The sequence below is a fragment of the Alosa sapidissima genome, chromosome 3 (genome assembly GCF_018492685.1).
Source record: "Alosa sapidissima isolate fAloSap1 chromosome 3, fAloSap1.pri, whole genome shotgun sequence".
Classification (NCBI taxonomy): Eukaryota; Metazoa; Chordata; class Actinopteri; order Clupeiformes; family Clupeidae; genus Alosa; species Alosa sapidissima.
The window spans coordinates 31,645,239-31,672,891 of NC_055959.1; the positions used below are offsets into that span (position 1 = coordinate 31,645,239).

Consider the following 27,653-nt stretch of genomic DNA (forward strand, 5'->3'; position numbering starts at 1 on the left):
CACCGGCGGACCGCTGAGTTTTTGCACATCGGTTCTACCGCGGTCCGCTGGGCTAACGAGCCGCAGCTTTGACCACCTCTTCTTTATTCATGTATACGGTGGACTGCCGGTGGCCTAACGTTACCATCGCGGGTTGCTGACAAGTAGCCTATCTACCGGTGGTCCGATAGCTGCTTGCTGGGCAGTAGCCTATATTTGAGATGAGGATATGTCTAGCTTGATCTGACCGGTTAACGTTACACAATGCATGCTTCTAGTTCACCTGTTAATAAAGCAAAATCGCCCCTTTGTAGCCGACATTTGGTTGTAATGGAGAATTCTTGCTGTTAAACTGATAGTCCATGATAATGAAACAACACACCATTCTACTTTTGAGGGCTAAATGAAATGAAATATGGCTCGTTTTACGTTTGAACACATTGTCATCAATATTTAAAATGACCATTTTTTTGAATGTGCATGTTATTGTTTCAAAACCGGAAATCAAATGAACGAAAAAGTACACGAACCCAATTACAGTAACTAGCCTAGGCCTACATGAAAAATTCACTGTGGTTGCATGAAATGTAATTTGTGTTTAGCCTACATCATCAGTTTCTATCATCTAATATGAAACAATATACTATATAATTCGCTACCGGGCTGTCGGAAGTAAAGCCAAAGCGTATGGGGAGTGACGTAGGCAAAGAAAACATGGCTGAGTTGGATGTGGGCGGGGCTTGATGTCAAGCCTCGCCTTCCCGCAGGCTGCAGCGAGGTGTACTTGGGGTCCACCTTGGCAAACGCTACCTACCATTTTATATGGTAGCCAGGTAAACTTATTGGCTAACCAATTAGGGAGTGATTATGGGGCGCTCCACCCCTTAATCCTGCTACAATCACACATATATACATACGGTATACAAAGTTATTTCGTATTCCGTTGTATGGATGAAAAACGTGCCTTTTTTTTTACTTTTTGTTTGCCTATTTACAGTATGTGTTTTGCTTTTTCACATTATCCACTTCCTTGTCACTTGTCACACACACCATCAACATACAGTTGAACACAACGTACACTTCAAATGATTGGATCACCACCCACCCACCCTACATATCTCTCTATTTTTTACAGGGTTTAAAGAGTTACTTTAGTTTATGTTCTCATATCTTACATTTGCAATAAAAACATGTTTAACTGTTTACCTTGCAGAGATAATCAACAACTTATCCTTAAAATATATTTACAGCTGTATTCTACCCCTATGGACACGGAGACGTAGTGAATGGTCGTGTGGATGATGGGAGTTCCTCTGTGATCAGCCTGCTTCGACCATTCAAGTTCTTTGGAGCTACATACCAACAGATGTTTGTAAGTTCACACAAAGATATAAGCCATTTGATAATAACACATTTGTGACACTTCATTTATTAAATCATAAATAGTTAATACATGAATAAAATGGAATTAATAGATAAAATGATACTTTGGTGACCAAATGTCAAACAAAAAATGTATCATACTGCCCAATAATGAAGGTAGAGCTGAAGAACAGAGGCTTTCCTTGCCATGAACAGTTTCTGTCTTTGCAGGTGAATAACAATGGCCACCTCACCTTTGACAGTGCCTGGTACAGTTACACCCCTTTCCAGTTCCCTGCACATGGGCACAGAGATCTTATTGCCCCATTCTGGACCGACCTTAACAACGAAGACAACGGCAACATATCCTACCGGCAGTACACCAGTGGCAGTGTTCTACAGCAAGCCACTACAGACATTAACCAGTACTTCCCTGGGCTGAACTTCTCAACCTCCTGGGTCTTTGTTGCAACATGGGACAGAGTGGCATACTTTTCCAATGCAGGAGCAGTAAGTCATTCAAATACACACACCTGTATGTTTGTGTACAAGTGTAATTTTAGCCAGCTGTGCAGTATGTATGTAAACCTCTGTCCAGATGCATTAAGACAGTGTTTCTCAAACTTTCAAGCTTACATAGGCAGTGTTGCAGAACTGTTTGGATGTACATACAAGTTGGTTCGATATGGCAAACAGCTCATCTATATATATTTTACGTCTGCTCGTGGACCATTTGGGATAGCTTGTGGACCACAAGTGATTCCCGGACCACACCTTGAGAAACATTGCCTTAAGAGACATGTTAGCGACAAACACTAACATCCATTGTTTTTAGCCTACTTGCTAGCATGTCTGCCTTCAAATCCAAGGTGCTGGAAGTTGCGGATTTGAGCCTGGGCAGATGCAGGGCTGAGCAGCCTGGTTGAGACAGCATAAGAATAACAAATTAATATATTAAAATGTGTATATTTTGCGAAGAGTGACAAAACCTGTATGCTGTATGCAGAGTTTGCAGACATAATAACACTGAATGATATACTCTAGGAAACATCATTCCAAGTGGTTCTGATCTCTGGTGGTCAATACACTTTTGTCCTGATGAACTATGGTGCCATTGCCTCAACCAATAATGTGCAGGTACAAAAAACACATTAATTCTGATATGGATGGGAGGAGAAACAAATTGATAATTAACTCAAATTTCAATCCATCCATGCTGTTTTCAGGCTGGCTATGACACAATCAACTCTACTCATCATTTTTCAATTCCTGGATCTTTCGGGAACTTGACAAATTTCATACTCTTAAGCAACGTTAACATACCAGGTCGCTGGGCCTTCAGAACAGATCATGTTTCACGGGACTGTCAATACAATGGTATGATTTACTTCTGCTGTTGCAAGTCTAATTTTCTGCAAATACATCGTCGAAACTTGTAAAATTAAACCACCACCACCAGTTTTTTAAGTGAAACATTAGTGATACAAGTAGTAAATTGGAAAAAGTCAGATAATGAAATGAAAACTTGGGATTTTAAACACATCACACATTCTGACTTATATTGCAGTACAATATGAAACATGATCACTGTGGGAGTATACTAAAGTGGCATTTAATACGGTGTGAACGTTGGTTGGAGGACACTAACTGTATGCACAACTGGAACTCCTTCAGGCTCATCTGTGCAGGTAGGGGACTCTTTCTGGAGAGATGCCACCTGTCAGCAGAGATGCACCTGCGTCAGTGGAGGCCTCCTCCAGTGCCAGCAGCAGCCCTGCAGCTACTCCCAGGCGTGTCGTCCAGCATCCTTCCAGTACTCCTGCCAGAATATTCAGCGCCGCACCTGCACCATCTCTGGAGACCCCCACTACTACACCTTTGACGGGAAAGTCTTTCACTTCCAGGGAACCTGCACATACGTCCTCTCAGAGGTATTATACTTTCAGTGCCTTTAAACATACACTCTAAAAAATGCTGGGTTATTTTTTCAACCCAAACGCTGGGTTGAGGCTGTTGGGTCATTTTGTTTGGTTGTTTTTACTCATATTGGGTCATTTCTGTAACCCAGCTTGCTGGGTTGATAGTTTATCACTGCTGGGTTGATAGTTTAGGGCTGTGCTGCCTCCTGTCCCCACCTGACGTGGAGTACACTACCCAGCACCAGGGTGACTTCAACACAGCTGCATAGTTACTTGAAGGTTGAGGGAAAAAAAATCGTCAGGCAGGCAGGCAGGCATATTCTTTCAACCGTCAAGTCCAGCAGCTGTCAAAATGCAATGGAAATCAGGTGATTTCGGAAGGTATGTATCTGCTTTTATTTATTTTTATCCAGACGGATTTTAAAAGTTCACCCAGAGACATACCCTTCGTGATATCAAGGAATATTCTGCTGGAATAACCTTTACAACGAACTACCATAGACTGTATATATAGAACTGGACAGTGTGGTTGCATCATGGGTTGCATTCAGCAGTGTTCTATGGAATTGAAGCCGCCGAGGCGACGCCATCTTGGAAAATTTGCAACCAATTTGAAGTGCGGCTGCGCAGCAGAAGTTGAAGCATGCGCAGTGAAAAGGAGTCGCGGTCAGGCACGCCCACTCAGTTGCCACTCAGCGAGTTAAACACGCCCCTTGTCAAGTGAAACCCGCCCCCTTCTCTCCACAACGCAGGTCGACTCGGCGCCGAAGGCTAGCTGGCTGGATGAATTTTGCGGCTGTGAGTTAAACAGTACAAACAACAATCGGTTTGTTCTTGTCTGGTAAGTGTTGCGTATCAACTGAAAAGTTTTTTTTGTCTATTGTTGTTCTTAAATACGTCTAAGAGAGCTTATTATGTTGATTATAGACTGTGACAATTTAGTATGGTGAATACTAATGAGCTAACAACAGAAATACGGACAGCGAATTACATGCTAACGTTAGCAGCTACATTAACGTTACCGTCAACGGGAGGCTAAGTTAGTCGTTGAAGTGAAGATTAGCACACAGCTCCCGTAACAGTCGATGCATGATATACTTGGTTTTATTAGTTGTTGCTGTTTTCAAATATCTCAATCTGAATGTATGCCATCTCAACATGGAATAACCATTGACTGTACATGGGGATTAATAACACTAGACAGTCAGTACAGTATATGATGTGATAAATCAACGCAAGTTAACGTTAACGTAATGTGAAGCATGGACCTCATCAACCCGTCATGTTAATGTAACTAGTTCTACTAGAACTAGCCAGTTTGCCAGCGTTGCATTTTTTCTAACGTTAACGACAGACACCTCTGTTAGAGCTACTTCTGTGATGGTAGGTCGGTAGCATAGACTGTAAAAAATAGGTCGGTAGTTGTAGACCGCATAAGTGAATGATCGATAAATGAAACGCCTGCATTAAACACTACGCCAAGAACCAGTCACTTCCCAGGGATATCGGTGAACATTTGAGAAAGACCGTAGTTTGTCATCTAACGTCCATGATCAGTCATACTGATAACGTTATTTTTCAAGCTGACGCAAGTTAATAACATTCCCACCGCATAGTTAAATGTGTAGTTAACATTAGGTAGGCTGTGAAGTTTATTGCACACATATATTTAATTAATTGGTATTACTAGTGGTGTTGAGTGCCTGATTAGATGCTTTGTAATGTTGTAAAAATTGTCTGACTAACTTTATTGTAACTTTCCTTTTTGCAGGTAAGATGGCTGAATGTACTGGAGGTGGCGGCAAGGTGGTCTCCATGGTCTACATTAGTCTGCAAGCAAGGGAATGCCTACGTGAAGTGGTTTGGCTGGGGTGGTCTGAGGTGGCATGTCCTCCTCCTTTCTCCAAGTCCCCTGACATCCATCTCCCTGACATCACCCACCGTCACTGGATCAACCTGAAGCCCCTTATACATGGGACATGGCACAGCACCACTACGTTCTGAAAACACATGACTTAATAACTTGCGTGGCACCAAGAAAGGTCTGCCGCTGCTCTGAACCTTCTGTTAATGTGACATCATTCATACTTGAGGCTGTACACATCCCTTTGTTTCTATTTTCTTTATTGATGTCACCCAAACTTCAACTTTCTGTATGCCCCTGAACTCACACAAATTGTAAATTGCAATGCGCCATTTAACCAGTGGTGTAGTCTAGTTAGTTAGTTGCAGTGGTGGGTATACTGTGAGCAACCCCAAATGTTATTGAATACGTATCCTTGCCTATTTTAAATGGGTATACTGAGATGATGCTTTTTAAATGGGTTTACTGTGTAGTCCTGTGTATCACGTAGACTATACCATATTAAGGTATTTAAGTATTTATACTTAAATACCATATTGGTATTTAAGTCAGAGGCCATTGCTTAGTATTTAACTGTAGTCTACACAAATATGTAGACGTTACAAGAATATTAATATCAGAATAATTATTGGTTGATACTAAATCAATATTGAATGTTTTTTTTTTATTTCTTTTGTGGGATATATCATTCAGAATGTTGCAACATGACTGGTCTTCAATCAGCCAAAGAGGACACATCGTAACTCCTCTCCGTTACTCTCCATTGGCTCCCTACAGTAGCCAGGATTACATTTAAATCTCTCACTTTGGCCTATAGGACACTGACTGGATCTGCTCCTTGTTATTTTAATTCAATGATCAAGATATACATCCCCAACTGCCCACTGCGGTCTTCTGATGAGCGTCTGTTGTGTCGACCAGTCTTAAACGCTAGGTCAAATTCAAGACTCTTTTCCTCAGTGGTTCCATGTTGGTGGAATGAGTTGCCCAGTGCTCTTCGTTCTTGTGATAGTTTTTGGTCTTTTAAGCACTTATACATTATGGTTTGTATGCAGTAGTACTGTTTTATTTTCATTATAGGCTGTTGATTAATTTGACATTTGTTTATTATTGATATTCTCCTTAATGTAGTCTTACCATGTTATTGTTATTATATTATTGATTGAATGGGCATTATTATTTATTATTGCTTTCCCCCCTCATTTTCATTGTTTATTTCATTAGGCTATTGATTGATCCCTGTTTTAAGTATTATACTGTTTTGTATTTGTTAAGGGTAACCATAACCATCATAATGTGGTATTTTCTTATGCACTTGAAACAAAGAATAAAAATGTTTCTTTAAACGTAGTACCACTTTAAACACATCACACACTGAACAGCAAAGTAGCTTCCTGATTATGTGTAAAATGTTTACAGAGTATCTTGATGTAGTAGGTCCATGTTCTCATATTTTTACAGCTGACATGAAGGTTGCAATATTACATTTTTGATTTATAATGGAGCACTCTCTCTGGTAATGGAGCACCCTCTCTGACTAGCAAGCCTGTGGCAGAGGCATACGATTACAGACATATTGAGAGAGCCTATCAATGAGTTGTCACAGTTTTCAATTTAGACGTATTATTTTGAAATGATGTACGTCTACGGGAGGATTACACATCACTGGCAAGACCTGATCAAATCATACCAATGCAAAATGCTTCTCCAGCAGTGCAATCGCAGGTAACAACGATACCTTAACGCATTTTCAGATACCGCTGTTCTGAGCATACTAAGCATTTGTAACTTTGAATCCCTCCTCGCGTTAAGCTATGGTCCAATAATGTGTTCACTAAAACACAAGTAACGTTATTTGTCGGGCTGATTCATAAATGGGCATACCGAGGTTGTCGACCTAGCAGGCTAGGTGGCGTTTATTGCCATTCGCAAAACTAAGCAAGAGTTAACGTTAATGAAACTTAACGCCTTCTCCAGTGACTTAAGTGTATTCAAATGAAGTTGCAACGATGATGGCGGCAATCACTGGTTACGTTAAACCATTTGAAACAAGTAGGATTGTAAATGATGGTGACTATGGCTAACGTCACTTCAATATAGCAGAGCCCTTTTACTTTACCTATCAACTGGCTAATGCTAGCATGATGTAGCATGCTATGAGCTAATATACTTAGCATCTACGAAAGAACAGCACATATCTTTTTTCACAAAGAATCTGTCACAACTAACAACGATGTCTCTTACAAACAACTACACAATGTATGCCTATCAATTTTGTATTTAGTCAGACTGTGATAAGATATAGCCTAATGATAATAACAGCAACACTTAGAAATTATGGATGTTGGGGTCTCTGATCATTTTTTGATTTTATTTGAATCTATTTTGTTTGGTCCCCCTGTATCTCCCCCTAAGTCCTATTCCTTTGCCCGTTCTATTAATTCCACCACAGCCACAACATTCTCTAATACTTTCATCCTCTCTCACTCACCTACTATCTCTGTTGCTATTTCCACCTGCTCTGACATTGAAAAATTAGTCACTCTCTTTAATGCATCATGTCTTGAGACCTTAGACTGTGTTGCCCCACTAAAACAAAAGCGTGTCAAAACTATCACCACGTCATGGTTAAATGCCACGACCCGTTCTGTCAGAAAATCTTGCAGGAAAGCAGAGCGCAAATGGAAAAAAGAGAAGCTTCAGGTCTTCTATGACCTTTTCAGAGATTCTCTAAAGACCTACCAAAACTCTGTTAAGGCAGCAAAGGTTGAGTATTATGCTCAGCTTATCAACAATAATGCTCATAGGCCAAAAGTTTTATTTAATACCATTAACTCTATTATAAATCCTGCCTCTGCGTCATCTACTCTTGCCCCTTCAACAGAAATCTGTGAGAAGTTCCTCAAATTCTTCATCGATAAAATTGACAAAATAAAATCTCAAATCTCACCTCCAGATTCGGATCCCTCAGGGATAGAACTTTCACCTAGCTGCCTCCAACAGTTTCAGGCTATATCTTCCTCCCAGCTTTCTGAGGTTGTCTCCCATATGAAATCTACATCCTGCCACTTAGATGTTTTACCTGCACGCCTTTTTAAAGAAGTTTTTACCATCATCTGCCCTCTTGTATTGGCCATAATTAATCACTCACTAACCAATGGAGTGGTCCCCTCAGGTTTTAAACGTGCAATTGTGCAACCTTTACTTAAGAAACCTAACCTTGAGCCCAGTGACCTGAAGAATTATAGGCCTATTTCTAAATTACCTTTTCTGTCAAAGATACTAGAAAAGGTTGTCCTCTCTCAGGTTTCTTCTTATCTGAGTGAGTTCAATATATGTGATAAATTCCAATCAGGTTTTAGATCTCTGCACAGCACTGAATCGGCCTTGCTTAAAGTCCAAAACGACATTCTCTTAGCAGTTGATTCTGGATCTTGCGCCCTCTTGGTGCTTCTTGATCTGAGTGCAGCATTTGACACCATTGACCATAACATCCTATTAAAACGCTTGGAGGATGAAGTTGGTCTCCAGGGTTCTGTTCTGCAATGGTTCTCTTCTTATCTTAGTGATAGATCATTTTCAGTTAGTTTAGGCAATTTCTCCTCTTCCTCTGCCCTTATAAAGTGTGGTGTTCCTCAGGGTTCCATTTTGGGCCCTCTTTTATTCTCTCTTTATATGCTACCCCTTGGCTCAATTTTTAAAAAGTATAACATTCAGTATCACTGCTATGCAGATGACACTCAGTTTTACCTGCCTGTTAACACTAATGGCATTTGTTCTTTGGAGAATATTTTTAACTGTCTCAGTGACATCAAATGCTGGATGGCAAGACATTTTCTTCAACTGAACGAAAGTAAAACTGATATAATTATTTTTGGCCCTCCAAGTGATGTTTCTATCTTGAAAAATGCACTAGGACCTCTCTCTGCAAACTGCCACAGTGAAGTAAAGAATCTTGGGGTTTTCTTTGACTCCTCTTTAAATTTTAATAAGCAAATAAATAGTGTGGTCAAAGGCAGCTTTTTCCAGTTAAGAACCATTGCAAAACTGAAGCCCTTTTTGTCCTTCTCCGATCTTGAAACTCTTATACATGCTTTCATAACATCTAGACTAGATTATTGTAATTCATTATATGCAGGCCTGACCCACTCCACTCTCAACAGACTTCAGCTAGTTCAAAATGCAGCAGCTAGATTATTAAGTGGCTCTAAGAAACGTGAGCATATAACTCCTGTGTTGGCTAAGCTGCACTGGTTACCTGTGGAGCACAGAGTTAAGTTTAAAATTTTACTTTTTGTCTTCAAAGCCCTCAGTGGTTTGGCACCTAGTTACATAGGTGACCTACTAATTCCTTACAGCACTCCTAGATCACTTAGGTCTTCATCTCAGAATCTTCTCTATATCCCCAAAACACGCCTTAAGACTAAGGGTGATAGAGCCTTCTCTGTTGTTGCCCCCCAACTCTGGAATAGTCTACCTGTACATATTAAGTCCTCTCCAACCATTGACTGCTTTAAGTCTAACTTAAAGACTTTCATTTTCTCCCAAGCTTTTAATCTACCTTAATACCCCCCCCCCCCCCCCCCCCCCACACACACACACTCTTTATTCTTTATTTTATTTTTGACCAATTTGTGTATTATTTCAATTATTTATTTATTTTCCCCCCATGTTATATTGTTGTTGTACCATTGTCATTGTTTTATGTTTGTTTGTAAGCACTTTGGTTCAACTCAGTTGTTTTTAAATGTGCTATAGAAATAAAGTTGACTTGACTTGACTTGACTTATTTAGGTTAGAAATCAGGTGTCGTTAGTGAGCGATGACGTGGTAGTGTCTGCAGCCTAGACGTTAAAACATAATGGACAAAGCGTCGTGTCTGCAGCCAGCCAGCTGTCAATCATAGGTGTAAACACGCCCTTTTTAGATTTGTTAATATAACATTAAAAAAAATAATTTCAGCGAGAAAAGAAAAATTGTGTGTATTGAAGCATCTTGAAAACTATTTTTTCGAATAAAAAGTTGTAGATACAAAAATAGTTTTAGGTGAGAAAAGTGACACGGAAAGTTGGCTACTTGGCCATTGAAATACATGGGGATCAGTGTTGCGCGGTCTGCCCGAAATTAAGCGGTCACCCGCGGTTATGAGTCATAAACAAAATATTTTAATGATATTCGGGTCATTTGCGGGCGGGTCAGTTAAAATTAATTAAATATATATTTTCTACAAATAGGCCTTAAAATATCACGAGAAGGCTAGCTAGCATCAATACAGTAAAGCATCAATACAGTAAAGTCAACAGTAAAGAAGCTGAAGACGCGAGTTAAAATAATAAAGACACCCCTTCAGGAAAAGCGATATAGGCTATGGGAAATATTGGGAAAAGTTCTTAAAGAAGATGACAGTAGTACAAGTTTCTTGTACTATGGTATATGGTCTATGTAGGCCTACTTCTTGCGAAGCCATTTAAGTATGACAGCCAAAACGGGCAGCCTACAGGAATAAATGTTATGGCACAGACTACACAGCCATATCTACCGGTATAGGTTCGCGCATTCATAAAAGTTACCTTAGTTCGTTGTGTTTGTGACTTTAAACAGTGGATTTGCTTTAGTAAAGCTTTGTGCTTCATTCAGCATTATAAACCAGTTCTTACGCTAACGTTTTGACCAGCAATGTATCTCTCTTGCCTACCTTGCCTCACCATTTCTGTTTTCGAAAGAAAGATGTATGTCCATGGCCTTCAAATCTTATCCTAGTGTTCTAATCCTTGGTGGTTGCGTGCGTGCTTGCGCTCTTATTCTCATTCTCTGTCCTGCGCAAACATTATGTCCTGCATGCCTACTGCGTGTAGTTCTACTGCATAAAGTTTCGCAAATAAATTAGTTTGTTTTACAGAAATGGCCTACTGTCACACTGTATGCAGGCTATAACCAAAAGCACACATTTTGTAAATAAGCGGGTCGGATCGCGGGTCGGGTATAATTTTGTCCTAATTAATATTCGCGGTCCGAGTTGCGGTCGGGTTGATTAAAATATCGGGCGACCGCGGGCCGCTTGTGACCAAACCCGCGCAACACTGATGGGGATGGACGGAGTTACACATTGTACTGCAACCAGCCACCAGGGGGCTCTGGACTAGTGCTCGCATCACTCTTAACAGACGGCACACTGTCCAGTTCTATATATACAGTCTATGCGAACTACAATTAGCATACCCTGGGGATCAATAAAGTATCTATCTATCTATCTATCTATACCAGCAGCTGGTAGGTAACGTTAGCAGACTTGGAAACTTTATGCTAATTAAATATGCTTCGTGGCTAACGTTTGTCAACTAGCTAACACAGTCGAAGTAGTCTCTTCACAACACGTAACTTACGATAATAATCATGCCAAACAACATCTTATTAAATCATTCAGGGTAGCCTCATATTATAGCCATGTAACCTACTGGGTGGTAACATTAACTTGGATTCACTAATTGAATAATGTGTTAACATTAGCTAGCTAATGTTAGCACTGCTGAACTTATGTTTGTCAGCCTAATGTTAGGCTAATGGTAATGTTAGTGTTATCAAGATCTGTCATAAACGCACGTTTTGTAAGCTATTACCGGTATTATGTTTAAAACAACTCCATAATATTAGGTGGTCATGGTTTCCGAGTGTGCTGCACTAATAATTTGTCTCCTGGTGGATTTTTGTGTCTGTCAATATAATTCACTGGTTCATGCAAGTCTTGACATAAAGTGCTGTAGCTAACAGTGATTAAAATGCACTCTTTTTTTCTATGATTGACAGGGCTGACCCCCAAAACGGACTTTGGAATCTGCCTGCCTTCATGGAAGTGTCACAAGCATTTTATACTAGGCTATCTATTCAAAAATAAAGAAAACTATCAAATGAATAATTGTGTCGACCTGTTTTATTTCATTGCATGGCTTTTGATGGCCATTTGATAGACTGTTTATACCATGCCTAAAGCTGTTAACAGAAGGTGTGACTTTCAAGTAAGTAAATACAAACTTTGAGTTATTGAAAGTTTGTAACAGCAGAGTACAGCAGTTTGGGTTGTTTTCAACCCAGCATTTTTTAGAGTGTATGGGTTTAATAAGTTTCTTTATTAATATGTTTGTTTGGGGGCTTAAGACTTAATATTTTCACTGAAATGTCTGCTAGGCTTGTGGCAATGGACTGCCGTACTACCGGATTGAAGGGAAGAATGAACATCGGGGCAGCACACATGTGTCTTGGACTCGTCTTGTAAGAGTGTGGGTTTATGATGAGGAAATTGAACTTGTCAAAGACCATCGTTACCAAGCAATGGTAAGTACAACAAGAATACAAACTAAATGTTCCCAGGCATCAAATTCACAATTTTCAAATAAGGTTCAAACTGTTCTTCTCCAAATGGCCCATTGTTAATGGTAGCAATCTCCTTCCTTCAGGTGAATGGTAGCTTTGTGACAACCCCATTTACTCTCCGAAATGGGTCCATCCGAGTCTACCAATCAGGTTTCTCTGTGGCTGTCAGTACAGACTTTGGCCTGCTGGTCACCTACGATGCCTATCACTATGTCAGAATCTCAGTACCCTATGAGTACCAGAATGCAACCTGTGGCCTGTGTGGCAACTTCAACCACCACCCTCAAGATGACTTCCGAACCCACGGTGGGCAGCTTGTGAGCTCAGACGTGGAGTTTGCTAACAGCTGGAAGGCAGAAGGGGACACTGGCTGCCAGGACGTGAGATGTGCAGGACTTGCTTGTGCTGCCTGTACCCATAGCCAAAGGACTCTTTATGGAAACACGGCCCACTGTGGTATCTTAAGCAACAGTGCCGGTCCGTTTGCCTCCTGTCACTCAAGGCTGTCTCCACAGACCTTCGTAGAAAACTGTGTGTATGATCTGTGTGTGGGTGATGGCTACCAGCCCATTCTCTGCCAAGCACTCAATGTGTACGCTGCCCAGTGCCAACAAGAGGGCATCCAGTTGGGCCAGTGGAGAAGCCAGGGATTCTGTGGTGGGTACTGACTCTGTAAATATACTGTATCCAGTAAGCAGTTTTGGCAAGCGTTCAATTTACTAATTTTTGTTTCCACAGAAATCCTCTGTCCTGCCAACAGTCATTTTGAATCACAAGGAACTGGATGCCCTGCAACCTGCAGCAACCTCAACGCCCCCCAGAATTGCCCTCTGCCCAGCCAGGAGAGCTGCATCTGCAATGCTGGCTATGTCCTAAGCGGTGGAGAATGCGTTCGGCAGAGTGACTGTGGCTGCACCTTTGAGGGGCGGTACTACACAGCTGGGGAGACAGTGGTGCTAGACCAGGACTGTGGGAGACGTTGCAACTGTACTCAAGGGTCAATGATCTGCCAGGCACACAGCTGCAGTGAGCTTGAGGTGTGTGGGGTCCACGGTGGGGTGCGGGGTTGCAGACCTGTCAGCTACTCCACCTGCTGGGTGGAGAGCTTTGGGTCCTACCGCACTTTTGATGGACAGACCTTCCACTACCCAGGTGCCTGTAGTCTGACGCTAGCTAGGGTCAGGGGACAATCACAATTACCTCACTTTCAAGTAACTGTTGAGAAAGTTCCCACAGGCCCAAGAGATTTTGTCAGACATCTGAAGTTTGAAGCAGAAGGAACACAAGTCTCGGTGGAGATGGTAGAGGGAGCCACAACTAAGGTATAAGTTCTATTTTTACACATATCCAAATAGTGTGCCTCATACAGATACTGGTTACACTTCCAATACCATGATATACATCTGTAAGTATAAACCTAATGTTCTCCCATTAGGTGGATGGGCAAACAGTGGGCCTTCCGTTCAGCGTCAGCCCCGGTCATATTCGCATCTACCACAGCAGTGTAAAGGGTGTTGTCATAGAGACCAACTTCGGAGTGCTGGTGAGAGCTGACTGGCCACACGTCATCCGCATCACCGCTCCAGGCAACTACAACGGCACTCTAGGAGGCCTGTGTGGAAATCTGAATGGGGACCTTCATGACGACTTCCTCTCCCCCACTGGAATTCCCCTCAACGACTCTCAGCAGTTTGGGGACAGCTGGAGAGATGGCTCCCTGTCAGCACACTGTGTAGAACCTCAGGTCTGGGAACATGGACACTACCAGAACACCAGCCAGTTCAGGGAGCTCTGTGGCATTATGGGATGGGGACATGGGCCTTTTGGCCAGTGCCAAGCAAGTCTTGACCCCTGGAGCCGAATTGAAGACTGTGTCCAGACTCTAGTGAGGACGCAAGGTGCTCGAGAGGGACTGTGTGAGGCACTGCGTGGCTACTCCCTGCTTTGCCAACAGAGTGGCATCACAGTAGGGGAATGGAGGAACATCACTAACTGTGGTAAGTGTGATGACATATTATAATAAATATATGGGAAAAGAAACTATTTGAAATGGAACTGACCTGTCATTCCTTTTTATAGAGGCAACTTGCCCAACTAACAGCCATTATGAGCTATGTGGTACGTCCTGCCCAGCTTCCTGCCCAAGCCTGTCTTTCCCCTTCCTGTGTACCCAGCAGTGCCAGGAGGGGTGCCAGTGTAATGACGGGTTCCTCCTGAGTGGGGATCGCTGTGTGCCACCCACGGGTTGTGGCTGCCACCACGGCGGGCATTACAGACAGAGTGGAGAGCGCTACTGGTACGGCGAGGAGTGCCAGTTCCTGTGCCAGTGTAATGGCATTACTGGGCAGTCGCATTGCACCACCTCTTCTTGTAGTGCTCAGGAGTCTTGTCGAATTGTGGAAGGACAGTATGGCTGCCATCCCAAACCTGAGGCCACCTGCTCGGCCTCTGGAGACCCACACTACACCTCCTTTGACAGACGCACCTTTGACTTCCAGGGCACTTGTCGTTACGTCCTGGCATCAGTGTGCAATGGAACACAAGGCCTACCTCACTTTCAGGTGGAGGCCAGGAATGAGGCATGGAATGGTCTGCAGGTCTCCATCACTGTGGCTGTTTACGTCAATGTGTCTGGACATCTTGTGTACATCTCAAAATACAACCAGGGGACTGTGCAGGTAAGGGTCAAGTTATTTTTTAGAAGATTATTTTAAGTTGCAGGGTAGTGTTCTCCTCTTATCAGTGTTTACCCAGTTTCTGAATCTGTCACATGGGTGATTACAGTAATCATCAGGCTTGAAGTTTGCATAATGTGCTTGAAATTTGCCAAACAAGTTTGTTAAGTAACAAATGAGGATAAGTAAGCCCAGTGGTATCACCTCTATCTGTTTTGTATATAAGCCCTTTCAAGTGAAATTGGTAAAACAAGTTACATAAATGTCTGTCACAAAAAAACCTTCTGACTTCAGGTGAATGGGGAGACAAGAAACTTGCCGATCGTTCTTGATCAGGGAAGAGTGTCAGTGTATGCCAACGGGCTTCACACATTTGTGAAAACAGACTTTGGTCTAACTGTCAGTTATGACGGCCGGTGGGTGTTGGACATCACTGTACCGTCCAACTACAGTGGAGCTACATGCGGCTTGTGTGGCAACTTCAACGGTTTCCAGGGTGATGACTTTACGGTCCATAACGGCAGTTCAGGCTCTGTTGCCCTCTCTGTCTCTGAGTTTGGAGACTACTGGAAGGTTGATGACGGCATTCCCTGTACTGGAGGATGTGGAAACTCCTGCCCAGTGTGTCGAGATGACTCGACAGCCCGTGCCATGTGTGAGCTACTCAGAGCTAGCAATGGACCACTGAGCTTCTGCCATTCCCATGTGGACCCCCAGCCATTCTTCAATGACTGTGTCTTTGACGTGTGCTTGTCTGGTGACAGAAGCGAAGTCCTCTGCCGTGCAATGGAAGCATATGTCAGCGCATGCCAAGAGGAAAATGCCATTGTCTACCCCTGGAGACAGAACTCCACCTGCCGTAAGTTTCTAGGACTCGAACTGAATTACACTCATTGATTCTTTTGGTTGATTCAAATGTCTGAAAAGTAATGAAACATACCTGTGTCAACAGAAATGGAGTGTCCAGAAAACAGCCACTACGATCTGTGTGGCACAGAGTGTGGGCACACCTGTGCCAGCAGCATTGATGCCAGCTGTGACAGGACGTGTGCTGAGGGCTGTTTCTGCAATGATGGATTTGTGAGGAGCGGGGGGCGCTGTGTGCCTGTGGAGCAGTGTGGCTGTCTTTATGATGGCTTCTACTTTGATGTAAGCAGAACTTGACCAAGAGGATGACGTGTCTCTCACACAGTGATTTTATTAGCTCATAACCATTAGCAAGTAAATTAAATCTCAGTGTTATTTGTGTTTGTTAGATCGGAGAACAGTTCTGGACACAGGACTGTTCACAGCGCTGTGAGTGTTTTGCCCCCAATGACCTTCGCTGTATCCAGTCCTCTTGCTCCCCAAGTCAGGAATGCTCTGTCAAAGATGGCCGCCGGGGTTGCTATGGGCACCTGTCAACCTGCACGGTCTGGGGAGACCCCCACTACTTCACCTTTGATGGGGCTGTGGCTCACTTTCAGGTAGGACAGGCAGTACAAAAATCTAAAAATGAAACCGAAAGTGAGATCTTAAATCCTGGAGGAGGTGTTTCCACCAACTCAACACAAGTTTTAAACATATTTCAAATATCTATTTCCAGGGCACCTGTGCTTATGAGATTGCCCACACCTGTGGCAACAGGAGTGATGATGCCTTGACCTTCCGCGTAGTAGCCGCTAACAGTCACCGTGGCAACTTAATTGTGTCTTTTGTGTCCACTGTGGATGTGTGGCTCTCTCGGGGAGGAGTTCAAAGTCACATCACCATTGGACAGAACAGGAGAGTCAAGGTACAAGGTTTTCAAACTGTGGTACTTCTCTGATTGTGCACAAAATGGTCTTGCCAGTGAAGACATTTTTTCAAGTTCAGTATGCAAACATGTTTGTCCCACCTCACTGTAGCTGTCTTCTGTTTGTTTTAGGTTGATGGTCAAGATAACAATGCAAACAGCATTCAGGTTGGCTCGCTGGTGCAATTGACTCGAGAGTCTGGATTTGTGGTTGTGAATGCCTCAGGAGAGTTGGTGGTCCAGTTTGATGGTCGTAGTAGACTTCTAGTCAGACTAAGTCCAGATTATCACCGATCTGTGTGTGGAATGTGTGGCAATCACAATGGCAACCCAGCAGACGACAAAGTTCTGCCCAATGGCACTCTGGCCCAGACTGACAGGGAATTCGGTGAAAGTTGGAAATCAGATGCAAGCAATCCTGGGTGAGTTTGAGTTATTGGAAAAGACACAAAAAGTACACAATAGTTTAGAATTCCAAACTATGGGATTAAATGACTGAAAATTACTAGATAACCTGCATGCTCAAAAGTGTGTAATATGTCAACTGTTTGGCACACTGGCCTAAAAATCTGAGCTGTTGTCCCTGATCTTAAAGGCAAGTCTGCCAGGTACACCTTTAAAATTCACACATGCAACACGTCTGATACTTATTTCTTTCTCCTCGTCCTCCCCAGATGCGGAGCAAGTGACCGAATTGGAGATGACACGTGTGTATTTGAAGCAGAATACACAGATCTGTGCAGCATCATCACCAACAGCAGTGGCCCATTCCAGCAGTGCCACCTGCATGTTGACCCACAGGCGTACTTCACTTCCTGTGTGTACGATCTCTGTGCCTACACACCAGCCAATGGCATGCTGTGCTCAGCAGTGGAGGCCTATGAGACAGCTTGCAATGTGCTGGGGCACCAAACACCAGAATGGCGTTCTGCACTGCATTGCTGTGAGTACATCAAGTCCATATTACCTGTCATATTACCTATTACCTCACTACCTGTCTCACTGCCACTGACTGAGTCTAAAATATGAACTCTAAAGTATTAGCTTCATTTCAGTTACACACAGTGACTACTCTGATCTACATAATTCATAGCCTGACGTTGTCATTCTCAAATTCTAGATATATTCTCAGAATATGAGTCTGATACTGCTCCATTGGGATGTAATTATGGGGCGTGTTTCAACCGATACGGGGGGGAATGCCTCTGCACTCAATTGGATAGACCTAACCAATCAGAGCAACGAAATAGCTTACCGTGAGGTGTAGGAAGAAAACACGAACCATCCTTCTTCTCCACAAGTGCCTTAACATTGTTTTCTGGTCTTTTGTAAAAGTTATTGTGCCGTCAATATCTCCTACAACACTCATTAGCGAATCTAAGAGGCTATGTAGTAGGGTAGGCTATTAGGAAAAAACTGATATCCTATATCCCCTCCGTTTTTTAAAATAATTCCGTTGAACACTGATATACAAACATGTTATAAACAGCTGGGAAAGGCTGTCACAAATCCCTCAAACAGGAGGTCAGTCAGAGATTTCAAACGAACGAGGGAACAACATGTCAATGCAACACGCTGTTTTCCCTTGATGAAAGTGAAACCATGAGTTTTCCCACATCTCAACTTTGGCCAAAGTTTTCAGAAATAATCGTTTTCAGTGATACAACCTCATTGAAATAATATGCATTTTCCATATTGGGTCTTAGAAGCCATCTGTCTCCTTCTAGCCACAGCGTTATTGTTGCAAACATAATCAACCTAAACGTGCTCAGATGATGTGATAGACGAGGCGCTGTTGCTCACCTGTCCATCATCGTAAAGCCCGATTTGATTGGTCCCCCCAGGTCCCAACATTTAGCAATATAATCAAACAGTACAAAAGTAATTTAAAACCCAAACCGAATCGAAAATCTTCTTTTTGATAGCCTACCACTATGCCACTCCAAACGAAACATATGTCTCACAATAAAATAATGTAAGAAATAAAGGCCTGTGCTTTGCGCAGCCTAAGTAAATATTTTTTTTTTTGAGGATTTACGGTATGTATGTATAATGATAAGCACTGCCATAATACAAACCAATATAACAAACAGGATAACTAATAACAGTTATTTGGGGAAAAATCAAGAGAACCATGTAAGCTTGTGTAGGAACATGGCTGTCTGCCTTCAGAGATACAATACCAGCTTATGGTAACTACCACAGGGGGTAGACCATAGGGTAGACAGACACTGCGTATAGACCTTTTACACACTTCCGTATTTTCTCATCAATGACGGGTAGTGGAACTTCCTGTTATCGTAGTGGCAGATGTCAGATGTGAGCTGACAGTTTTCATAACATTTCTCCACGTTGCTCTGACGGATTTGTATTATTCTTGCTGTATATATATATTGTACAAAAATCTAGTTTATTATTAAAGTGACATGGTTGCTGTCAAAATTCACCAGCGTTAGTTTGAACACATTTTTGAAATATAATTGTTTGGGATGAATGGGAGTCAATGGGAGCCGCAAATCTCAGATAGCGGTGACCAAGGAACATTTTGCCGGATTGCGTGACATTGGTGCTTTGGTAGGGTAACCAGACTTGCAGTAAAACTCTAATGTTAGCTGCCATTTCTCCATCAACAAAGCATAAAACGGAACTGGGTTTCACACTTCATTGGTGTATTTCTGGTTTTTGAAAGGTCTATTACAGTCTACAGAGAGCAGACTTTGATAAAGTGGACAGGGCCATTGATAGACCTCACAATATAATTTATGATCTAAACACACCTGGTTCTGCCTATGCATATGTATAATAATTCTGCAATTAAGCTACGTATTCAAATTCAAAGAACTTTATTTTTCCGTTAGGAAAAGCATCAGTGTACACATACGTGTCAGGCCCAGAACCGAAAGAGGCAGAACTTTCCCGAACAGTAGCCTATATTCCCCGGGGGTCCCGCCCCCCTCTCACCAGGCTGCCAACCATGAGCGTGCCCGGGGTTATGCATAGCGCGGGCACTCCCTGATTGACAGCCGGTCGCTACAATACTAATGAGTGATTCCTGCTCCAATCCAATTATTTTACTGCTCATTGTTATAATTTTGTTCAATGGGTTGCGATGAATATTGGATAGTGCACCAAACCAGGCTGAGATATTAACGGTGACTATGGATTCAATGAAACATCTGTAGAAAGCTGTCAGTACTGATCGGTATACATGGAGTTTTGTGCACATTTTCCTCAGGAAGAAGAGGCATTGCTGAGACTTTGCGTAAATTGCTTGTGTGTTTGGTTGGAAGGTGAGTTTGTGGTCAATTATTGACCCCGAGGTATCTCTAAGTCTCCACCCTCTATATTGGATGATTGTTGACTGACAGAGTGGGAATGCTGGGTGGTTCCTTACGGAAGTCGATGACCAGCTCTTTTGTCTTGAAGGTTTTGAGGTTGAGGAAGTTCTGCCTGCACCAATCAGCAAAAGAATCAATGTCAGCCTGTAGTTGTTCCTATGAGTGAGTGGTGTCCATGATCGCAGTGTTGTCCAAGTATTTAATGTATGTTATATCTGGGTTAGTACTCCTACAGTCATTTGTGTATAGTGTGTACAGAACTGGTGAGATAACAGAGCCTTGTGAAGCTCCTGTGGAGATAGTCCTGGATGAGCTGAGGTGGCCATTGGCTCGGACTCTCTGGTGTCTACCTGTCAGAAAGGAGAGGACCTAGAGGATCAGGTGTGGGTTAACATCCATCTGAAGTAGTTTCCGACCCATCAGGTGGGGCTGCACAGTGTTAATGTTGTGGTCCTCTGCCATAGTTACAGTCTTTTGTCCCAGTAGTGGATGATGTTGAATTAATGGGGAGACCCACCAGTGTTTTAATGCCTCGCCAGGCGTCCCTGGCTTTGCCATCCTGGAAGGGTTTCTCAACTGTCTCCTTGTATCCTCTTTTCGCTGCTTTAATTTGGTTGTATAGCTTATTTCGAAATGAGTTTGGACTCAATTTCATTTCCTGGGTTGAATGCTATTTTCTTTTCATTCAGAGTTGATTTCAGGGCTTTTTGTGATCCAGGGCTTATTGTTAGGGAAGACTTTAACAGTTTTTGTGGGAACAATCATTTCCTCAAAGAAAGTGATGTAGTGAACAACCACCTCAGTGGCTTCTTTGAGGCTGCTTCCCTGGGTTAACACCTCCCAGTCTGTGTAATCAAAGCAGCTCTGAGTCTTCGCCACAGTTTTTCTCCCGCTTCTTAACCACACCATCTCACTGCAGTGTTGTGTGGTAAGCAGGGAAAAGATGGACAACATTATGATCTGCAATACTGAGAGTCATCATGTGTTTTTGAGCAGCTGCAGTTGACCCTTGTGAAGAGCTGGACTGCACTGAGGATGAATGGTGTGGCCAGAAGGATGGAGTCTACGGCTGCTTCTGCAATGAGGATCACCCGAGACCTCAACCTGAGCGCTATGGTAAGGTTTCATATGATCTACTGCTGTTATGGACACTGCATGTTGAACAGAAGTGTTTTAAATTTCATTATATTCCTCCCCTTTCTCCTTTTTTATTTTCCCTCTATCCCTCACCTATTCATGTCTTCCCCCCACTATCTCCATCTCTCTCTCAGACTCTGTTGAGTTCTGTTCCAGCAGCACAGGCACCATGTCTTTGTCTCGCTGCCAGCTGTTTGAGGCAGGCTTCTTGTCTGACACCCTCCGCCTCAACGACCCCAGCTGCAACGGCACACTCCAAGATGGCAGAGTGGAGTTCCTCTTCGACAATGACAACCACGTTTGTGGAACCTCGCTAAGGGTACAACAGCTTTCCCTTCTCACTGGTCTAGTTTTCCTCCTAAATGTGAAAGGAACACCTAGTCATGTTTTTCAATGCATATGAATAATTGCCGCTCTTGGTCAGTACAGTAAACAATTACATGAGGAGCTCTTCTTTGGTGGAGTATTATCTTTAGGTATTGTTCTGTAAGCAAAGCAAAAAGACCTTTACCCCTCTGGAAGTCCTCCAAAGAACAGTCTAAATATCTTTACTGAGAACTCACCCCAGAACATAGATGAAAATATTTGGTAGAACATTGTGGTTGTCATGGACATTTACCCCTGCATGTGCTGTGTGTTGGCCAACAGAGCAACAGCACCCACTTCATCTATGAGAACTCCATCCATGGGGAGGCCAACTCAGCCAGCGGTCCCATCAGCAGAGAGAGACGGATAAACCTGCTCTTCTGCTGTGTCTACCCCCTCACACAGACCCTCTCCATGAACATAGAAATCAATCCATTGGAGAGGTTTGTTCTTCCCTCTATCATAGACACTCCATGTCCACGCTTTACTTCATGTTAGTTTGTAGTGACCAAACACAATCATAAGACTTCATATGAACTGAATTCTACTATTCATCAGTAATCTATATGTGTTTGTTTCTTCAGCCGTATCACTAAGAAGCTACCAGGAGGGGAAGGAAGCTACCATGTCCGTATGATTCCCTATGAAGATGCAGGATTCTCCCATGCGTTCTCTGGGAGGGTGAATGTGGTGGTGAACCAGCAGATATATGTGGCTGTCCAAGTGGAAGGACTGGACAGCCGCCAGATCGCCACGGTGATTGACTCGTGCTGGGCCACTCCTATCAATCAGCCAGACTACCACATCCGATGGGACCTCATCAAAAACGAGTAAGAAGTGCAGACCTACAACACACCTACTACTAGACTCACCTGTTAATTTCCCTGTTCCCCATCACCTGTTCTACCCTACTATTAAACACATAAGGCTTGCTGTTATCATCACGTGGATGTGTATCTCTCTTTCTAGGTGTGCTAACCCCAATGACAATACAGTGGAGCTGGTGGAGAATGGGGTCAGTACAACAGGCCGATTCTCCTTCAGGATGTTCACCTTCAATGCAAACTCCTCCAAGGTTTACCTGCACTGCAGCATCCACCTGTGCTTGGTGGCAAACAATGACTGCACAGCCGTAAGTTCAACACATGTAAACTACAGCAGTGGGAAGTTATGGTGATGGTAGCATAGTGGCTAAGGAGCCGGGCTAGCAAGTAGTAACCAGAAAATAAAAAACCCTGACTTCCTGGTCCGTTCGATCTTGCAGCGCTGCGCAGATCTGGCTGAACGTAAGGCATGTTTGTATTGTAAGATTCAGCTAGATCTACGCAGCGCTTCAAGATCGGATGCGCCTGCTGATCTGATGATACCGGACCAGGAAGCCAGGGAATTTTCTTCCTGCAAATACAGGTCTTGTTATAACCTCTCTGTACACTTCTAAAAGTTTACAATACTTTAGTTTGTCTGTAGCCTACTCTGTAGAGACCCTCACCCCACTACCATAGAAGTGTAATTATATTTTGAGTATTGTCGGTAGTATAAAATAACATTTGTTTTTTGACGTGCTCCCTGCCCCCTTAGCCTTCACTGTAAGCTCATTCAGTGATAATGCAAATAAACGGTCTTGTTCAAAACTCCACCAATTAACGTAATTTGGCTCTCAAACAAGTTTGAAGTTGTTAACTACCGGTACCATAAATAGGCCTAGGTTGTAAAAAGGACATCTATTCTGAGCTGGTCCAGCAACATTTCCTCTTTCTCTTCCTGTTTACAGCACTGTTACCCAGGTTACCATCAGAGGCATCGACGTTCTGTTGATTTCCATGACAGCGCCTCCATCTCACTGGGGCCTCTGGTTTTGGCCAATGGCAATGAAGGTAAACAAAGATGATTCAACACTGACTGTTTGTCATTTACTGTAGTTACTGTGGTCTGAAATTGTTCCCTTTGTTCCAAATGTAATTCAGCAATGCATGACAACATTCATAACTTTAACAGCTGAGAAAACAGCATCTTTACTATCACTATGACACTAGTTTTGCTGGTGTTGTTGCAGTTTGTCAGTTTGTTCACCTGTAAAGATTTCACTTCACACTGCTCTCATAGTGGCTGCCTCCATAACTGGAATAGGCTACCAGAAAACGTGCCTCCTATTAGCAACATTTGACATTCTTCTATCTATTATCTCATTTCTTTTTTTCTTTTCTTTTTCCAGAGGGGAGAAACATGTTTGTCCCACAGCCTGTGAGGGTGTCTAAGGCCTCGGATCTGACCGCATCTCTGATGGTCCTGCTCCTCTCTGTTCTCCCTCTCAGGGCTCTGCTCATCTAACACACACAACACAACACAACACACAGCACAGCTATATAAACAGCTACACAACCTAACACAACACACAGCATAGTTACAACAGCTACACAAGAAGCTAGACAAGAATCACTGATTTATGTCCCTTTGTGTGTATGGAAAATATATTGGTTCATTCAACGGTGATCTTACTGAGACAAGTATGCACAATTGTATTCAGTGTCTTTATAAAGGACTATTGTGACACTCAGTGAACAGTAACCACAGTAATGGGAATAGGTGAAGGACATATGGGTGGACCAACAGAAAAGACAGTCTGGTTATCTAATTAATACTATACGCATTGTGATTTAAAATTGCTGAGGGGTTTTCTGTCACTTTTTTTTTACGGGTAAGTTCCTTTCAACATTTGAATATGTAAAAAAAATGTGATGATATATGGGCTTGAGTGTTCTAGAACCCTGGGCTTTTTTCAGGATAATTTTGAAAACTTTGATTTTTTCTTGGTCATTACGAGGGCCATCTTTATATACTATACAATATGTTTTATAGGACAGGTCTATGGTATCCAAATCTAAAATGTGTGTGTAACACTTATATGATGTAATAACATGTGCATATATCTTATATTGACCTATAAATAAATGAAAAAAAAACAAACATTTTGTATAAATGTATGTTCCTACCTCATGTGTCTCATCACTGTCAAGGCACCCATACTCAGTACAGGGAGGTACAGTTTAAAACAAGACAGACTTTATTTAAAACGAGGAAACTGAGGAATATGAAGGGGATATTACCCGGAACACAAACACACAAAAGATCCAAGGTCATGACGAGTAACTGAAAAGAGTTCCAGGCACAGAACAGAACTAAACAGGATCCGGAAGGGGTTGACTGACCCAGGAGGAGACCAGAAAGGCATAGGAGCAGTAGTGGGGAAACGAAGGAGAGGCAGGCCAGAAGTCAGGCTGAGGAGAGAACACTTCAAGGAAGTCCTTTGCATCATCACAGATGAGGCCAGACAAAGACTGAGAGGAGACGGGTTTAAACACGGAGTGAGCCTGATTGCACACGCGTGCAGGTCATTAGTTGATTGGGGAATGTAAAATGGAGATGGGAGCTGCAGGTGAGGTAGGAGTTTACGTGGCTGGAGGAGAACCTGGTGCGACTGTGACTCCACAATGTGTTCACCACAGAAAGCATGTCAGGAAAAATATTTATTTTCATATATTTTCATTATTGTTTAGGGGAGATTGTCTGGAATTTGGTAATACCAGAATCATGATGGTGAGATTTCCGATGGCTTAACAAATTCAAAAACCTGCAGATATAAGTGTTTTATTCCTTTTAAGTTGATATATTCACTGAAGTCTTGTCACTGAACCGTTCACCATTCACTGAATATGGATGAAGAATATGCTTTCTACTCCTCTGCATTTACCTGAAGTGACTTGCAGCTGCAAAAAGCAGATGTCATGTTGCTCAAGGCACAACTGATCCATGCATGCTCAGACCAACCTTTAAACCATTGACCTGGAACGCAGATGCATTATTATGACCGCCGTTAGCGTAGCTAGCATAGTGGTTATATAGGAGTTATTTTTTCCCCACCGAAACACCAGGGAACATGAAACCACAAAACGTTTTGGTCTTCGGGCCAACCACCAAACGGTCCCAGAAACCCAAAAAATTCAATTTTTGATAAATCACAACCCGAACCATTGGACCGAAGATGACACATTTTTTTATGGTATGTTGGTCTCAAGGGCCCGCATCAACCTGGCCTATAACCACTCATTTGTGATTTCCACTCCCTTCCCCCACCCCCCAGTAAAAAATTAAAATGCAAAAACTTGCCACTTTAATTGCCCCTATGGTTGAGATGCTCTAATCTGCACTCAGTTTCATTGGCGTGTCATACAGTACATACGCAGTTCATGATATCAGTCTGGCATCTGACATTGTTAGAACAGTTGCCAGAGATAGCTTTTCCAGAAGCTTTTCCACTCCAAGCCATCTCAAGATGAATCAGACATTGCAGTGTCCTCCAAGGCAACAAAAGAGCTGTGTCAGCAGATTCATTGGTCTCAAACAAACTATCATGCAGAAATATGGCACACAGCTCAAAACATGTTTCAAATGCTAAAGATGAAACTCAAAGACTTTTATCATGTGAAGAGGCCTACATGTGTCAAAACCGATCAAAGAACTGATGCAGATGTGAAAAATGCCGTCAGCAAGGTCTTAGTGACTATTCAAGAGGAACTACCAAATTCAGCTGACTTTCAGACAAACTGAAACTGATGTTGAATATTGTTAATTCCATGATTGATAAGGAGGAGTCACAGAGATCCCAAACCCCATCCTCTAGCCTACTTCTTCAACAGCCGGCCCCAGATGCATTTCTTTGTGCCCCATTGTGAGACATACATACAGTACATAGGCATGTCAGACACAGGATCTGAACACCGTCATGCTTGCATAAAGTGTCATTCACACCAAGAATGATAACGATAACTACTGTAGAAACAAATATTGTTCTTGTTAATATGAATGACGACGTTCACACATAAACTATAACGATAACGACATGAAGAACAATATTGTTGGGGATCACTTTCAGAGTGATTTTGAGAATGATAAAAAGCTAATAGCCAATCAGAAACCATCAAATTTTAGCCATCACATTCTTTAACACAAGGAGAGACTTTGTTTATCGTTGTTCAGTGTGGACTCTTTTATCATTATGGTCATAATTATCGTTTATTAGGTGGGGGCATTTGTCACTTTTCTCCCAGTTTTCTCCTGGTAAGGTGAGGTGTATTGTCTTTTCCTGGAGGGCACCAAGTCACCTGGGGCCATGGCCCTCAGATTCCGTACTGCTGAAGATGGGGAGGGCTGAGAAGACACCTGGGAGAGACAGCACCCTCCAGCTTTTTAAAGCAACGCCAAAGCACTTTTTCCTCTGTCGCACGCACACTATTTGTTTATCCAGCACTGGCTTTGGAAACAATTTCCACAGACAAGGTAGAGTATGTTGCATGATTTTATGAAAGTATGATGTATTGCGACATCAGAAGTAAGTCAAATTTGTACTTTCTTATGTCTCATTCCATCAAACTACAGATCCGCTACCCGATCTGGCAAACTTGCATAGTGCAGTTAGCCGATAGAGGGATGCAAAACGAATGCAGAAGTGCTGTTCACCCTGTAACGTGTTGATGAACCACTGAAATGATTTTGGAAAGTTATTTTAAGGTACAAAATAATCTTTGCTGTTGCTTTAAGTCCTACTCCGTGGAAAGTGTGAAGTACCTGATCCTACCACTGTTCCATTTCGGTCCACTACAGAGTGGCAGTCAGGACAACACCTTGCAGCCAGCTTCAGCGTCAAAATCCTGCCCCAATGTTCTGTGTACTACAACAGATGAGGTGCCGTGCCAGAGAGTCTCGAGATCGCCATCACAGATCCTGAATGAAACTGTGACCCTTATCAGTAATGTTATGGTGAGTGATATCATGGCAACCTCCCTGTCAGCAGTGATACTAGAGGATAACAGATAG

General features: G+C 42.7%; 1 protein-coding gene and 1 long non-coding RNA gene across 2 annotated transcripts in view; both read left to right on the forward strand.

Annotated features, from left to right (window-relative positions):
- LOC121704799 (alpha-tectorin-like) overlaps nt 1-24,277 on the forward strand; it is a 52,202-nt gene extending 27,925 nt beyond the window's left edge. The window contains exons 4-26 of the mRNA XM_042085292.1: nt 1,230-1,351; nt 1,573-1,851; nt 2,386-2,478; nt 2,568-2,718; nt 3,016-3,272; nt 12,307-12,453; nt 12,576-13,149; nt 13,231-13,814; nt 13,928-14,489; nt 14,572-15,170; nt 15,462-16,026; nt 16,120-16,316; nt 16,424-16,633; nt 16,753-16,941; nt 17,074-17,363; nt 17,616-17,884; nt 21,276-21,395; nt 21,551-21,735; nt 22,065-22,225; nt 22,367-22,612; nt 22,752-22,914; nt 23,554-23,656; nt 23,995-24,277. Coding sequence (XP_041941226.1) covers nt 1,230-1,351; nt 1,573-1,851; nt 2,386-2,478; nt 2,568-2,718; nt 3,016-3,272; nt 12,307-12,453; nt 12,576-13,149; nt 13,231-13,814; nt 13,928-14,489; nt 14,572-15,170; nt 15,462-16,026; nt 16,120-16,316; nt 16,424-16,633; nt 16,753-16,941; nt 17,074-17,363; nt 17,616-17,884; nt 21,276-21,395; nt 21,551-21,735; nt 22,065-22,225; nt 22,367-22,612; nt 22,752-22,914; nt 23,554-23,656; nt 23,995-24,110 — 6,182 coding nt within the window. The 3' untranslated portion in view covers nt 24,111-24,277. The remainder of the gene's footprint in view (nt 1-1,229; nt 1,352-1,572; nt 1,852-2,385; nt 2,479-2,567; nt 2,719-3,015; nt 3,273-12,306; nt 12,454-12,575; nt 13,150-13,230; nt 13,815-13,927; nt 14,490-14,571; nt 15,171-15,461; nt 16,027-16,119; nt 16,317-16,423; nt 16,634-16,752; nt 16,942-17,073; nt 17,364-17,615; nt 17,885-21,275; nt 21,396-21,550; nt 21,736-22,064; nt 22,226-22,366; nt 22,613-22,751; nt 22,915-23,553; nt 23,657-23,994) is intronic.
- On the forward strand, nt 3,285-12,007 carry LOC121704833. The gene is made up of 2 exons (XR_006030663.1): nt 3,285-3,641; nt 11,929-12,007. It is a non-coding gene; the product is annotated as an uncharacterized LOC121704833 (long non-coding RNA).
- Nucleotides 24,278-27,653: the final 3,376 nt, after the last annotated feature.